General features: G+C 36.7%; 1 protein-coding gene across 3 annotated transcripts in view; it reads left to right on the forward strand.

The window, feature by feature from the left end:
* Positions 1-15,676, forward strand: part of FAM117B (family with sequence similarity 117 member B) — a 110,010-nt gene that overhangs the window by 87,802 nt on the left and 6,532 nt on the right. For 2 of the 3 annotated variants that reach the window (XM_037153452.2, XM_037153454.2), the window contains 3 exons: positions 8,156-8,299; positions 9,568-9,793; positions 12,070-12,190. In XM_037153452.2, coding sequence (XP_037009347.2) covers positions 8,156-8,299; positions 9,568-9,793; positions 12,070-12,190 — 491 coding nt within the window. The remainder of the gene's footprint in view (positions 1-8,155; positions 8,300-9,567; positions 9,794-12,069; positions 12,191-15,676) is intronic. The other variant, XM_037153453.2, reaches the window with a different exon arrangement.

The raw sequence follows: 15,676 nt of genomic DNA on the forward strand, positions 1-15,676 counted from the left end.
TATTTGACTGAAAAACATTCTTATTTGAAGAGAAGGAATCAAAAGCTGAGAAAGATCCTTGTTCTTGATATTTTCAAACGACAGATCTTAGGAGAGATTTTCCTTAGTACAATGAAAAACTTCATCTTGGAGAGAGCTGTGTAAAGATGATCTTTCAGCTGATACTTGCATATAATGATTTATATGTAAAAATGCAAGTTTTATTACAGAAACCTATATAGTTTGTGGTTAAATATAGCATACATAATATTTAAGTTCTCATGAAATAAAGCATAAAAATTTAAGTGTAACCATTTTTAGCTATTTTAGAATATAGTTTATGTAAGGAGTGAAATCAGAGGCCTATTATCTTTTATATTTTATATGTACAACAATAACAGTATATTTTATGAGGGAAATCTTTCCCAGGCAACTTGATTTATTTTTCCTCTTATATACCTATTTGCTAGTTAAATTAATTCTACTTGAAACTATATCTAATGTAATATATTGCCTTAGGGAATTATTTTCCTAAGGATTATTTTCCTTAGGGATTATTTTCCTTAGGGATTATTTTCCTAATCCTTTCCTAAGGACTATTTTCTTTTTTGTTCTGCTTGCTTTGCCTTAGACTAAACTGTTGATAAATACTTGATGTTATGTACATTCTTACCAGATGTGTAAGGTATGACCTCCTTTAATAGATTTTTGTATGAACTTAAATTTTCATTTCTCTAGGGTAAATACCTAGGAATGGATTACTTATTCATATAGTTGTATGTTGAACTTGAACTGTAGAACTTTTACAGAATGTTCGTATCACTGTCCATTTCCCACCAGCACTATAAGAAAATCCCATGTGCTCTGCTTCCACATCAGCACTTGTTATTGTCAATATTTTTGTGTGTGTTTTTTTAATTTTTCACTTATTGTTTATATTCAATATTATTTTTTAAGTATATTTAATTGATTATGCTATTACACTTGTCCCAATTTTTTCCCTGTGTCCCCCTCTGTCCAGTATGTACGTCCCTTCACTCTAGCAGCCCCCACCCTGCTTAGTTCATGTCCATTGGTCACGCATATAAGTTCTTTGGCTTCTCCATTTTCTATACTATTCTTAACATCCCTCTGTCTATGTTGTACCTACCAGTTATGCTTCTTATTCCCTATACCTTTCCCCCAGCCCCCTTCATGCTATAACCCTCCAAATGATCTCCATATCTGTGATTCTGTACCTGTTCTAGTTGTTTCCTTTGTTTTTATTCTATTTTGTTTTTAGATTCAGTTGTTCACAGCTGTGAGTTTGTTGTAATTTTAATGTTCATAGTTCTGATCTTCTTTTTCTTAAATAAGTCCTTTTAACATTTCATATAATAATGGCTTGGTGATGATGAAACTCCTTTAGCTTTACTTTGTCTGGGAAGCACTATATCTGCCCCTCATTCTAGATGATAGCTTTGCTGGATAGACTAAGCTTGGTTGTAGTTCCTTGCTTTTCATCACTTTGAATACTTTTTGCCAGTCCCTTCTTGCCTGCAATGTTTTTTGAGAAATCAGTGGATAGTCTTATGGGAACTCCTTTGTACGGAACTCTCTGCTTTTCTCTTACTGCCTTTAAGATTCTTTCTTTATCTTTAATTATGATGAGTCTTGGTCTGGTTCTCTTTGGGTATAGCTTGTTTGGGACTCTCTACTTCCTGGACTTGTATGTCTACTTCCTTTGTTATAATGGGGAAGTTTTCTTTCATTATTTTTTTCAAATAAGTTTTCAGTTTCTTGCTTTTCCTCAGCTTGTTCTGGCATCCCTATGATTTGGATATTGGCGCTTTTGGAGATATGTCAGAGTCATCTTATTCACTCCTCATTTTTTAAAATTCTTTTTTCTTCATTTTGTTCTGGTTGAATGTTTATTCTTTATGTTCCAGATCGTTGATTTGAGTCCTGGTTTCCTTCCCTTCACTGTTGGTTCCCTGTGGATTTTTTTACTTCAGGTAGCATAGCCTTCATTTCTTCCCTTATGCTTTAGCCATACTCAATGAATTCTCTGAGAGTCCTTATCACTAGTGTTTTAAACTCTGCACCTGATAGATTGGCTATCTACGTATTTAGATTCGTTGTTTTTCTGGGGTTTTGTTCTGTTCTTTCATTTGGGCCATATTTCCTTGTCTCCTCAATTTCTCATCCTCCCTGTGTTTGTTTCTGTGTACTAGGTAGAGCTGCTTTGACTTCCTGTCTTAGCACACCTGTTACATTGTATGGGGGCAGGGTCTTAAGTATTCACCTGGGCAGAGCAACCTACTTTACCACTTTGTGGCTCTCTCTGCATATCGGAGAGGGGTCAGAGAAGAGACAGTGCCATTGCCTGGTTGCTGGAGGTTTGCTCAGCACTTACCCCATTTCCAGTTACTTCACCCACTCCCCATATTCTACTCTTGCCCTCCTACATGTTCTCCTGGTGATGCTTCCTCGAATGGGTGAGTTTGCATACATTCTAGGACCTTGGGGGCCCATTTAAATGGACTCTCCTGAGAGCTTGGCAGTTTCTTCCAGAGCCCCAATCCCCACTGGTTTTTACAGCCAGAAGTTACAAGGCTTACATCCCTAGCACTGGAACCCTGGGCTTCAGGGTCTGGCCTGGGGCTGGGATCATTTACTCCCAAGGTTTCCCTCCTGATTTTTATCTACTACTAATGCATGTGGGACCATCCATTCCACCAGCATCTGGACGAATGTGGCTTATTTAATTCCTTGGTTGTTGTGTTTCCATACAGTTTGATTTTCTGGCAGTTCTGGGTGTTTTTGGTTTTGTTTTGTTTTGAGATTAGTTGTGATCATTCTTGTGGTTGTGCAAGGAGGTGAAGCGTCTCTACCTATTCCTGCATCTTGACCAGAATTTCTCAGTATTGTTCTGTATTAGTTTCAGGTGTATGCCTAGTGAGTAGACAATCATATACTTTACAAAGTATCCCCCAGTATTTTCATTATCTACCTTGCACCATACGTAGTTATTGCAATATTATTGAGTATATATCCTGTGCTGTACTTTATATCCCCATGACTGTTCTGTAACTACCAATTTGTATTTCTTTTTTTAAAAGATTTTATTTAGTCTGCATTTTTACCAACCGTGCGAGAGGGTTCCCTTTTCTCCATATCCTCACCAACACTTGTTTATAGATTTATTGATGACAGACACTCTAACAAGTGTGAGATAATACCTCATTGTGATTTGAATTTGCATTTCTCTGTTGATTAGTGGCATTGTGCATTTTTTTGTATGTCTCTTAGCCATCAGTATGTCTTCTTTGGAGAACTGTCTATTCAGGTCCTCTCCTCATTTTTTAATTGAATTGTGTGTTTTTGTTTTTGGTGTTGTAGCATTATTTCTTTATAAAATTGGATATTAACCTCTTATCAGATACATCATTGGCAAATATCTTCTTCTGTTCAATAGGTTGTCCTTTTGCTTTGCTGATGGTTTTTTTCCCCTGTGCAAACAATGTTTTAGTTTGATGTAATGCCTTTTGTTTATTTTTTTGTTTCTTTCCTTTGTCCAAAGAGAAATAGCAGGAAAAATATATATTTTTTAAAGATTTTATTTATTTTTAGAAAAGGGGGAAGGGAGAAACAAAGCGAGGGAGAGAAACAGCAGTGTGTGGTTGCTTCTTGCACACCTCCAATTGGGGGCCTGACCCGCAACCCAGACATGTGCCTTTACTGGGAATCCAACCTGCAACCCCTTTGTTTGTAGGCTGGCGCTCAATCTGCTGAGCCACACCTGCCAGGGCAGAAAAATATTGTTAAAAGCTGTGGTAGAGATTTTATTGCCTATATTTTCTTCTAGGAGTTTTATGGTTTCAGGTCTTACATTTAAGTTGTTAATTCAGTTTGTGTTAATTCTTGTATATGGTATAGGACTGTGGTCCAGTTATTTTTTGGCATCTATTTGTCTAGTTTTCCCAGCACCCTTTATTGCATAGACTGTTTTTACCCTATTGTATATTCTTGCTTCCTTTGTCAAATATTAATTGAACATATAGTCATAGGTTTACTTTGAGGCTCTATATTCTGTGCCATAGATCTATATGTATGCTTTTATGCCAATACCATGCTGTTTTGATTACTACGGCTATATAGTTCAGGTAGTGTGATACTTCCAACTTTGTTCTTTTTCAAAATTGCTGAGGCCGTTCACGTCTTTTTTGGTTCTGTGCAGATTTTTGGATTATTCTACTTGTGTAAAATAGGAATTGTATTGATCCATAGATTGTTTTGGTTAGTATGGACATTTTAATGATATTAATTCTTTCTACCCATGAAGCACGGTATGTGCCACCATTTACTTGTATCCTCTTCAATTTCTTTCTTAAGTATCTTGTAATTTTTCAAGTCCATGTCTTTTACTTCCTTGGCAATTTATTCCTAGATATTTTATTTTTTGATGCAAGTTTAAGTGGGATTGTTTTCTTAACTTCTCTCTGGTAGTTATTGGTGTACAAAATGCAACCAATTTCTGAATTTTTTTTTTTTTTTGTATTTTGCTACTTCACTGAATTCACTGGTCAGTTCTACTAGTTTTTTGGTTGAATCTTTGAATTCACTATGTACAGTCTATTTTCCAGGATTTTTTTTGTTCTTTGTTTTTTAATATATTTTATTGATTATGCCATTACAGTTGTCCCATTCCCCCCTTCTTCCCCTCTACCCTGCACACCTTCTCCCACCCATATTCCCCCCTTTAGTTCATGTCCATGTGTCATAAGTTCTTTAGCTTCTACATTTCTCACACTACTTTTTCCTCCCCCTGTCTATTTTCTCGCCACCATCTATGCTACTTATTCTGTGTACCTTCTCCCCCCTCTATCCACCTTCCACTCCCCTGTTGCTAACCCTTCATGTGATCTCCATTTCTGTGGCTCTACTCCTGATCTAGCTGTCCTCTTAGTTTGCTTTTGTTTTAGGTGTGCTTGTTAATAGCTGTGAGTTTGCTGTCCTTTCATTGTTCATCTTTTTTATCTTCTTCTTAGATAAGTCCCTTTAACATTTCATATAATAAGGGCTTGGTGATGATGAACTCCTCGAACTTGACCTTATTTGAGAAGCACTTTTCCCTTCCATTCTAAATGAAAGCTTTTCTGGATAGAGCAATCTTGATTGTAGGTCCTTGCCTTTTATGACTTGGAATACTTCCTTCCAGCCCCTTCTTGCCTGCAAGGTCTCTTTTGAGAAATCCACTGACAGTCTGATGGGAACTCCTTTGTAGGTGACTATCCCCTTATCTCTTGCTGCCTCTAGAATTCTCTCCTTCATTTTAATCTTGGCTAATGTAATTATGATGTGTCTTGGTGTGTTCCTTTTTGGGTCCACCTTCTTTGAGACTCTCTGAGCTTCCTGGACTTCCTGGAAATCTATTTCCTTTACCAGATTGGGGAAGTTCTCCTTTATTATTTGTTCAAATAAGTTTTCCACTCGTGGCTCTTCCTCTTCCCCCTCTGGTACCCCTATAATTCGGATGTTGGAATGTTTAAAGATGTCCTGGAGGTTCCTAAGCCTCTCCTCATTTTTTTGAATTCTTGTTTCTTCCTTCTTTTCTGTTTTGTTGTTTTTTTCTTCCTTCAGGTCCACGTGATTGATTTAAGTCCCAGTTTCCTTCCCATCACTATTGTTTCTCTGTGCATTTTGCTTCATTTCATTTAGTGAAGCCTTCATATGCTGCTCTAATTTGTGGCTAAAATCAACCAGTTCTGTGAGCATCCTGATCACCAGTGTTTTGAACTGTGCATCTGATAGGTTGTCTCTCTCTTGGTGGCTTAAAAATATTGGCTCTGGGGCTTTTATTTGTTCTTCTGATTGAGCCATTTTGGTCAGGTCATGCCTGTTATGTATGAGGGGCAGGGTCAGAAAGGGAACAATGGTACTTGCTCCACTCTCCCTTGGATCTCAGTCCCCTTCATTGCTCCCACAAGCAAATTGGGCCCTTCGGTGCTGGTTCCTGGGTATGTGAGGCTGGGAGTCTCTCCCAGTGCTTTTCAATTGGTGCTTTTAGGCTTTATTTCCCAGTGCTATGGCCCTGGGTTGCGTGGTCCGTCCCACTACCCATTTTTGCCTGGTTTATCTGCATGCAAATGTGTGACCACAGTCAGCCAACCGCCTTGCGTGCCTCACTGGGTCTGCTTGTTTCCTCCCCATTCCCGGAGTCTGCAGCGCTCCTGGGTCCGGCAGCCACTGCCTTTTCTTGCCTTGACCCCTCTCTGCCAGCCGCCAACCCTGCCTCTCTTATCAGTCTGGCTGAATAGTTATTAGACTTCTGTACAGTTTAATTTTCTGTTTGTTCTCATTGTGTATTTGTTTCTAAAGCTTTCTTGTGTAAGGAGGCAGTGTTTCCACCTATGCCTTCATCTTGGCTGGAATTCTACTTTCCAGTTTTGATGCTCTTTTACTTCTTCCTGTCTGATTGGTGTGACTACAACTTGGAGTATTATGTTATATAAAAGGGGAGAAAGTGGACATCCTGTCTTGTTCCTGATATTAGGGGAAATGCTGTTAGTTTTTCTTTGCTGAGTATGATGTTAACTGTGGGTTTATTATACATGGCCTTCATTACCTTGGGTTATGTTCCCTCTGTTCTCACTTTGCTGAGAGTTTTTATCATATGGGTGCTGAATTTTGTCAAATGTTTTTTTCTGCTGCTGTTGACATAATCATGTGGTTTTTATCCTTCATTTTATTTATGTGGTGAATTATACTTACTGATTTGCACATGTTGTACCAACCTTGCATTCCTGGATAAGTCCCACTTGTCATGGTGTATGATTTTTTTTTTTTACTGCACTGGCATAATTTATTTGCTAAATTTTGTTGAGGGTTTTAGCATCTGTGTTCATCAGAGATACTGGCCTATACTTTTCTTTCTTTCTTTTTACCTGGCCTCAGAAAATGGCTTTGGGATTCTTCCCTTCTCTTGAATTTTTTCATATAGTTTGAGAAGGGTAGGTGTTAATTCTTTGAATGTTTGGTAAAATTCACATGTGAAGCCATTTGGTCCAGGACTTTGTTGGGAGTTTTTTTGATTATTGATTCGATTTCATTTTTTATAATTGTTCTGTTTCAGATTTTCATTTCTTCTTGATTCACTTTTGGAAGATTATATGAAATTTCTAGGTATTTATACATTTATTCCAGATTGCCCAATTTGATGGTGTATAGTTGTTTATAGTATTTTCTCAAAATTTTTGTATATGTGCAGTGTTAGTTGTTACTTCTCCTTCATTTCTGGTTTCATTTATTTGAACCATCTTTCTCTTTTGTAATGAGTCTGGCTAAAGGTTTCTTAATCATGTCCATCTTATTTATCAAAAACCAACTCTTGGTTACATTGCTGTTTGTATTGCTTTTTTAGACTCTCTTTTGTTTATTTTCTCTCTGATATATATTATTTTCTTCCTTCTTCTCACTTTGTGTTTTGTTTGATAAATTTAGAGTGTCAGTGAGTTAAAGTTTTATTTTTCCAACCAGTTCTTAATCTATGATGCTGAAGTGCTTTAGGCACCAGCCTTGTTGGATGTAGAGTTGTTAACACTTACAAAACCCAAAGGCGTGTCTTAATCAGGACAAGTGTTAAGAGAAAATTTACTGTAGCCAAGTGTTGGAAACAACCTAAGGTGCCCATCAGTAAAAGAGTGGATCAAAAAATTGTGTACATTTACACAATGGAATACTATGCAGCAAGGGAAAAAGAGCTTCTATTCTACCCTTCCTGGCAGCATGGATGGATCTGTAGAGGATTATGCTAAGTGAAATAAGCCAGGCAGTAAAAGACAAATACCATATGATCTCACCTTTCAGTGGAACCTAATCAACAGAACAAAATGTAACCAGAGACATTAAAATAAAGAACAAACTGACAGTAACCAGAGGGGTGGAGGGAATGGGATAACTGGAGGGAAAGGAGGAAGGGTCACCAAGGAACATGTATAAAGGACACACGGACAAAGCCAAAGAGTGGGTAGGATCAAGGTTTGGGGGTGAGTATGGGGGGGCAGAGGGGAGTTGGGGGAAATGAAGACAACTGTATTTGAACAACAATTTAAAAAATGCCATTAAAAAAAGAGTGACGGAGAAATAAAATGTGGTATTAAATCTCTCTTCTCCCCCTTTACCACTTATTCTCAAGGCTCCTGTTCAAAAGAGTACACTTGTTCCAGTAATTCCCATCACCAAATCAACGGGCTCCCGATTCCGGAACAGTGTGGAAGGACTGAATCAGGAGATTGAAATAATAATTAAAGAGACTGGGGAAAAGGAAGAACAACTTATAGTAAGCATCCTTACACATTAACTCTTCTAATTATTAAAACATTCACAATTTTGTTTTCTATATTTACTTAAATGTCTTGTTTCTTGTTGAGAGAATGAAAACTTTTCATTTCTTGAATCTCATAGAAATAGTTGATGTGACTTAAATTTGGATTCTTCAACAGAAACTATGTTTTGCTTATCTGTATTTTAAAATCACTAGACAGGCATAATATATTTCTAATTGCTATAACTCCATTTAACAAAAATTTAGCTTACTGATAGGTTGGGGAGGGAGGCATATGACACCAGATCCTTGCTAAACATGAATCTACCTGTTTCTTATGTTTGTCACTTAATATTTGGTTGATATATCATCAGCTCTGCCTACCTATCATGCATATAAGAATGTGCACTGTTTCTACTAACTGTAATACACGTAAGAATGATTCATATGTAAGACACAGTGAGAAACTTTTCTGTTTATGTTTAAAACCATAGCACAGTATATTAAAGCATTTTTCATCAGTGAAAGAAGAATCGAAGAGTTAGAAGTAGTATTTTATTGATACTTAAGGTTAAGGGTTAATTTAGATTAGAGAACCCTTAAAATTAAAGGTTGATTTAGATTAGAGAAAACACAACTCCACACACCTGTTCCTCCATACTGCATGATAGAGGAACCTTTCCCTGGTGTAATAAAGGTAAATGAGTCAGAGGTGAACATGGAGCTGGTTTCCCTGGTAAGTGTGCCCCACAAGCTTTTTTTCAGATTGCTCTCCTTGATTCCCTCCTATAATTAGCACTGTCATGATTAACCTTTTCCTCGTTTAGGAAGGTTTCATTGAAAACACTCTTTCAGGAAGAGTTGGAAGGGGGAGAAGGTAACAGGGCCTTACATCAGGTATTACTAGTTCCCACAATGGATAACATTTTCTTCTAATACAGAACCTAATGTTAAACCCAGATTTCTCACTTTACTGTGGCCCTTCTTTATAATTTTTAAAGTAATATTTAGCTCATGATAAGTAATTTAGTACAATTTATCATTCAGCAAGCCTCGACCACCTGTCAAGTGCCAGACCCATGCTGCTCGATTCTAGTGGGGCAGAGTAGACAGGGATGTCACTAATGGAGCAACACAAAAGCTTTTTTCTCATTAGACCTACTAAGTCGGGGATTTTTGACTTTACGAGTCTTCCAGAACAATGGGAAGGTTGATACTGTGGATATTTCTGTGTGAATTTCAAAATCAGTGATATATACATTTATTTAAAATTTTTATAACAGCCACAAGATATTCCAGATGGCCATCGTGCACCTCCCCCCCTTGTACAGAGGAGTAGCAGCACACGCAGCATCGACACACAGACCCCCGGCGGGGCAGACAGGGGAAGCAACAACAGCAGCCGCTCTCAGTCTGTGTCCCCCACGTCATTCCTCACCATCTCCAATGAAGGTAGCGAAGAGAGCCCTTGTTCAGCTGATGACCTGCTTGTTGATCCCAGAGATAAAGGTACAATGCAGGAGGAATTTGTTACCAGACAAGGGAGGACCACCTATTTTATCTTTTATCCTCTTTATTTTCTAGCACAACACACACATTTAAGGCTACTAAGGTAATTACTCCAAGATGTTTCAAAACATAGGTTTTAAAAAATTGGAGTACAGCAGTGACCAGTATAACTCAGTGGGTTGGGTGTCATTCCACAATGTGAAGGGTCACCAGTTTGATTCTTGGTCAGGGCACATGGCTACGTTGTGGACCAGGTCCCTGATTGAGGGAGTTCGAGAGGCAACCGATTGATGTCTCTCTCCCTCTCTTTCTCCCTTCCTTTTCTCTCTCTCTAAAAATATATATTTTTAAATTTTTTGTTTAAAATAGGAGTATAAAATAGTAGGTTTTTACTGTAGTGTGCTGTGGGCTTTTATTTGTTCCTTTCTCTTTTTTTGCACCTGTTAATACACGTTTCTTACTAGTGAAAAACATTTTTTTCAGTATAAATGAGATGAACATTTGTCCTGAAAAAGCCACTTATTCTTTGTCTCCTTAGTATTATGTTTTTATTACCTATTATACTAAGTTAGAGTTTTTTAGGATCTGTATTTGTGATATTTCTAACAAGGACCAAGCTGATTTTTATCAATGCAAAATGAGTATTCAAGGGAAACCTGGAGTAAAAAGTTGGAGGGCTACTTAGAGTATTAAACTACTTTAGTTTAAGCACCTTTTTTCAAGCACCTTGAAAAACTTAAGAGACCTAAGCATTTTGAATTACTAATTAATTAATTAAATTACTAATATTTTTACCTTTTACAAGTAAGACCTTTCATTTGTCTTTTTGAAGGCACTGTTTTGTTAGCCTAATCCTTGTTACTGCATGTGCTTCAGAGCAGTCGTAGAAAACTTATTCGTAAATTCTACAGCTCAGTTCAGTAGTCATTTAGTTAGGACCTGATATTCACAGTGTATTGAATATACTAAAATGTTTTATTGCTACAACTATCTATTTCTACCAGTCACCTAAATTATTGAAACTGTAGTATGTCCAGAGAACATAAGATTTTCTGAAGAAGTCACTTCAGACTATGGGCCATTATAAAATGTTATTATTTGGACCCTTTTTGCCAGCTTCTAAGTTAAATAAAACACAGTTGTTCAAGGCCAGTACTCCAGACCAGTTAAATCACAGTCCCTGGGAGTTGTAGGACATAAGCACTGGAGATGCTCCAGTGATTTCAGTGTGCATACAAGTTTGACACTCAGTCAAACACTTTGATTGGGTCCTGTGTTTCTTGTTAGGAATCCGCGTAATTAATTACTTCCTTTATTTATTGTGAAGATTAAAAAAGGACAGTGAAAGCAAACCATTTAGCTCAGCTCCTGGTATTTAACTTAGTGCTCAAGCAAGTGTACCCCCCAAAATTTTAAAATCCCTGGTTAGTAAAATCTGCCCTTTGGTAGCATGTCATAAATTTTGTGTCCTGCTGTATTTCATTTTAAGAGCTTAGTGATTGACAAGCTTTTCTGGTAAGAAGACAGAGCCACAGTGCTGTTCTCTGTGCAAGGAATTTGTAGCCTGCCTAACACAGACTGAAAATTCAGAACACATATGTAAGAAGATATCAAGATGTTTCAAGTTAATATAGTATAAACTGAGGACCTCGGTTACTGAACAGGAATATCAGAGTAAAAAGTTTTCCCTTTGCTTTGGTTACAATTTGGAAAGATTTCAGAAACTTCGAGCCAGACATTGAAGGCAGTTTCGGAAAACTAACAGAGAAGGATCTCTTAGGTATGGAGAGGTTGATAGGCAAAAGGAAGTTTTTGGCATACAGCGCATATACGGATCTGACTGCCTGGAGCAGAGAGTGTCACCTGAGTAGCTAAGAAATCAAACTGAGAAATTCTGAAGGGTAGCACAGGAGTGAATTATCAACAGACAGTGAAGAACCATTTCAGTTACTTGTACTGAGAAGAATGAAAGTGCCATTAGAGTCTGTTTGCTCTGTATAGAATAAAAATAAATCAGTGAGAGAGGTCTAGGCTGTGGTTATTATAAGTGGAAAAGAAATAGAACTCTTTTATTTGTTTATGCATTCATTTAACAAACATTATCTCTTCTTTACCAGGAACTGTGTTATATATTGGGATGATGTTGATGAGTACAACACTGTTTCTACCCTCAAGTAGTTTATAGTGTTGGGGGAAAGCAAGAACAATTGAATACAGTATGACCATGCATTTACATAGTAGTATTTCTTAGTAATCCACCATGTCATTTATTGTAGAGAATGGGAACAATTCTCCTTTGCCCAAATATGCAACCTCACCAAAACCTAACAACAGCTATATGTTCAAAAGGGAACCTCCAGAGGGCTGCGAAAGGGTCAAAGTCTTTGAGGAATGCTCGTAAGTACCCCTACTTCCCCCTCAAAACCCAAAAGCTTTTAGTATGAGAATTTTCACAGAAGTGAAATAATAATAGTACAGTGCTCACCTATATAACCGCCACTTAGGTTCTGTAATAACACTTTGCTGTATTTGCTTTGTCTGTGTGTGGCAGTGTTTTTTGCTAAACTGTTTGAAAGTAAGTTGCAGACATCATGACACTTAACCTTAAAGACAATTCAATATTTGTTTTCTAAAAGTAACCACAGTACTCCTACATAACCACAGTACCATTATCACACCAAAGAAAATTAACAGTAATACTTAATATCAACTAATAACCATTTGTCATTCACATTTTCTCAGTTCTTTGCAACATGTCATCCGTGGCTGTTATACAGGCTGTTGGACCTGTGTACAGTCACCACCACACTTTGAATCGAGCAGTGTATGTATTCGAGATAGACCATAGTTCTCACCCAGTGTGGTTTCTTTCTTCCAAGGATCAAATTCCCTTTAGTTTTTTTTTTAAATCTACTCTTGGTCTTCATTTCTTTAAACAGTTTTTTAAAAATATTTTGTCTGCCAATATAGGAAACATAATTCTTTTACTTTGCTGAACTATGTCACTGTGGTGAAGACAGAAGAATTTTAAAGCGGTGTGCTTGGTGTGTGCTCTCCTGTGCTCATATACTTCTGTTGTCTGGTTCTAGTCAAGTAGTCCAAGTTTACACTCAAAAGCACTGGGCTTCCTCTAGTTGCGATTTCTTGCTTTCTAAGCATCGGCTACAGGGCTGTAAGTGTGTATGAGATTGAGCAAATTAGGTGGTGAACATTATTTGGAAATATGGTAATAGCACTTAGCCTTCACCTTCTAATCTCACTGTGGCTGCTTGTCTAAGAGCCATCCTGGTGGCTTTTTCTCACTGTGAAACCCAAACTATAATGTGGATATTATCCAGTCTGGTCTATTTCACATCATTTGTCTTTTTCCTCCGTTGTGAACATCTTAGAATCATTTTGAAATATGGTATCCTTTTATTCCTTTTTGTGCCCCTCCTGTCTATGCTTCTTTTAACATAAATTCTTAATAATTTGCCACACAAAGAGCATTGTATTTGAATTCCTTCAACTTCTCTACTAGGAACTCCCAGTTGTCAGTCTCTTTTCTGCTCTTGTGATAGTAATTGAAAACTGTTTTAGCAACTGCTTATTTAGTTTTTTACCATGTGAGTCTAAAAGTTTGGCTGGTGCCAGCTAAGAGTTGTCTGTTTCTTAGATCCCTGAAATTGTCTGGGGTATTAGTTGAAACTGCAGGTTCCCAGGCCCCACCAAGCCTAAAGGGTAAATACGGAGATAGGACCTGGATTCTGCATCTTTACCAAATACCTCATACGATTTTTATGTTCAGTTTCAAAATGCTGGCTTAAACTTTTTCATGAGAGTTCCTAAAAAATAATTGTTCTATTAATTAAAAATCAGATGGTCCAAATGGATCTTTTTGGAGTTGAGCTCTTCGATTTACTCATTAGTAGTTAAGATTTGCCTAAGTGTAAAAAAAATGGTTGATTGACTTAAAAGCAATTTGAATTTCTTTTATCAGTGACTTTGAGTATTTGTTGTATGGGCTGGTGTCCTGTGGTATCTGCCTTAGACTGTTCCATTTGGAAATTTTTGCAAGACTCCATATGTGAGATATAGATACACACACGCACACTCTATTTGTATGTAAAGGAGGGAAGGAAGCACAGGCCTGTGTGTTTGTGTGTGTATGGATGGATGGATAAATGTAGACAGACAAATAAAACATAAGGTCACCCCGAACATATTTTATGTTTTATGTCATATTCATCTGTTAATAAAAGGTAAACATATTGTGTTTTACCTTCTATTAACAGATAAAAATGTTGTGTACATAGTTAATTATTAATTTACAACAGGTAAAAATGTGTACATTGTTAATTATAAATTTTACTAATATAAAGGATATGTAGCAGACAAAAACCTATTCATTTTCAAAAATTTTCATTATGTTCCAAAAACAAATGAACAGCTGTAACCCAAGAGTAGATTACTTAGAGGTAATTTTAATCTGTTATCAATAATACAAAGAACCCTAAGTTTAAAAATTAGTCTTTTTTTGCACTAGCTATGCCAAAGCTAGAGCAAAACCCCATTGGATTCAGTGGCATGAAAGCAAAGGCTGATTGATTATTGGTCCTAATTAAAAACTTTTTGCTTATTTAATCATTCTTTAAATAATAGTTTTTTCTCTAAGTCTTACTTTTGGTTCAAGGGAAGTAATTCTGACTTGAACTAGAGGTTAGAATGAGTTGAGGGTTGATATTTAGTTTCTAGAAATGTATATTTATTTACCTGAAAGAAAATAGGTGGGTAGATTTGGTCCAGAAAGCCCAAGACCAGATTTTGCACTTTTTCTTGTTGCTTTGTTCTGTTTGGTACACACATACCATGGCCATGCCACCTGCACTTGGTCCTTTTCAGTGAAGTCAGACGTGCTGTTTCCTGATCCCAGTTAATGAGCTCAATCTTAGTTACTTTAGAATCCTAGATATTATGACCTCTTTGCAGTATACAGGTATTTTTTTTAATATTGCATGACCCATCCTTTCTTCCTCTCTCCTTCCCACACTCCTTCACATTGTAAATAATTTTAACTTACTGTTTTCTTTGCTGATAATTTATGCCTGAATTTTAAAAAAGAAAAAAATCTTATAAGCCTTCTAAAAATAATGCCAAAGAATTCCTTGCATGATTATGAAAAGCTGTAATTGTCCAGTATGTTCATCCATTTTTCAGAAAGGCAGCTACCAAAAAGTTATCTCTATTTAGATATATAATCTTTTCAGAATAACTTTTTAAGAAAAAATAAAAATTGAAAAGTATTTCTGAAAGTGTTTTGTTTTTTGGGGGGGGTTGTTTGTTTATTTTTTGGTAGTTGTGGTTTTTAAGTTGAAGAAAACCTTGGTATGTTGGGTTGGCCAAAAAGTTTGCTTAGTTTTTTTCCTTAAGATGGCTGTAGTAATGAGCACTTAGTGGTCTTTAACTTCATTCAGAACAGTTCTGTTAGATTGTATTGTGACAGCTGTCATACCAGTTTTTTTAATTCTCAAAATAGGTTAATTTTTGTGTAGCCTATTTTAATATTGTGGATGGGAGAAAGTACACAACATTTTTGGCATATTGTGCTTTATTATTTTAAGAAAGGTAAAAATGCATCTGAAACACAGAAAAAGATTTGTGCAGTGTATGGAGAAGGTGCTATGACTGAATGTGTCAAAAGTGGTTTGCAAAGTTTCATGCTAGAGATTCCTCGCTGGGACAGTGCTCCATGGTCAGGTAGACCAGTTGAAATTGATAGAGATCAAATTGAGACATTTAGAACATTCACCATTATACCATGTAGGCAATAGCCAACATACTCAAAATACTCAATTCAGTAAAGTTATTGGTGAAAATGAAAAATACATCCTTTAGTTTATAGAA

This window comes from Artibeus jamaicensis, unplaced genomic scaffold, assembly GCF_021234435.1.
Source record: "Artibeus jamaicensis isolate MK-2021 breed Jamaican fruit bat unplaced genomic scaffold, CSHL_Jam_final contig_391, whole genome shotgun sequence".
Classification (NCBI taxonomy): domain Eukaryota; kingdom Metazoa; phylum Chordata; class Mammalia; order Chiroptera; family Phyllostomidae; genus Artibeus; species Artibeus jamaicensis.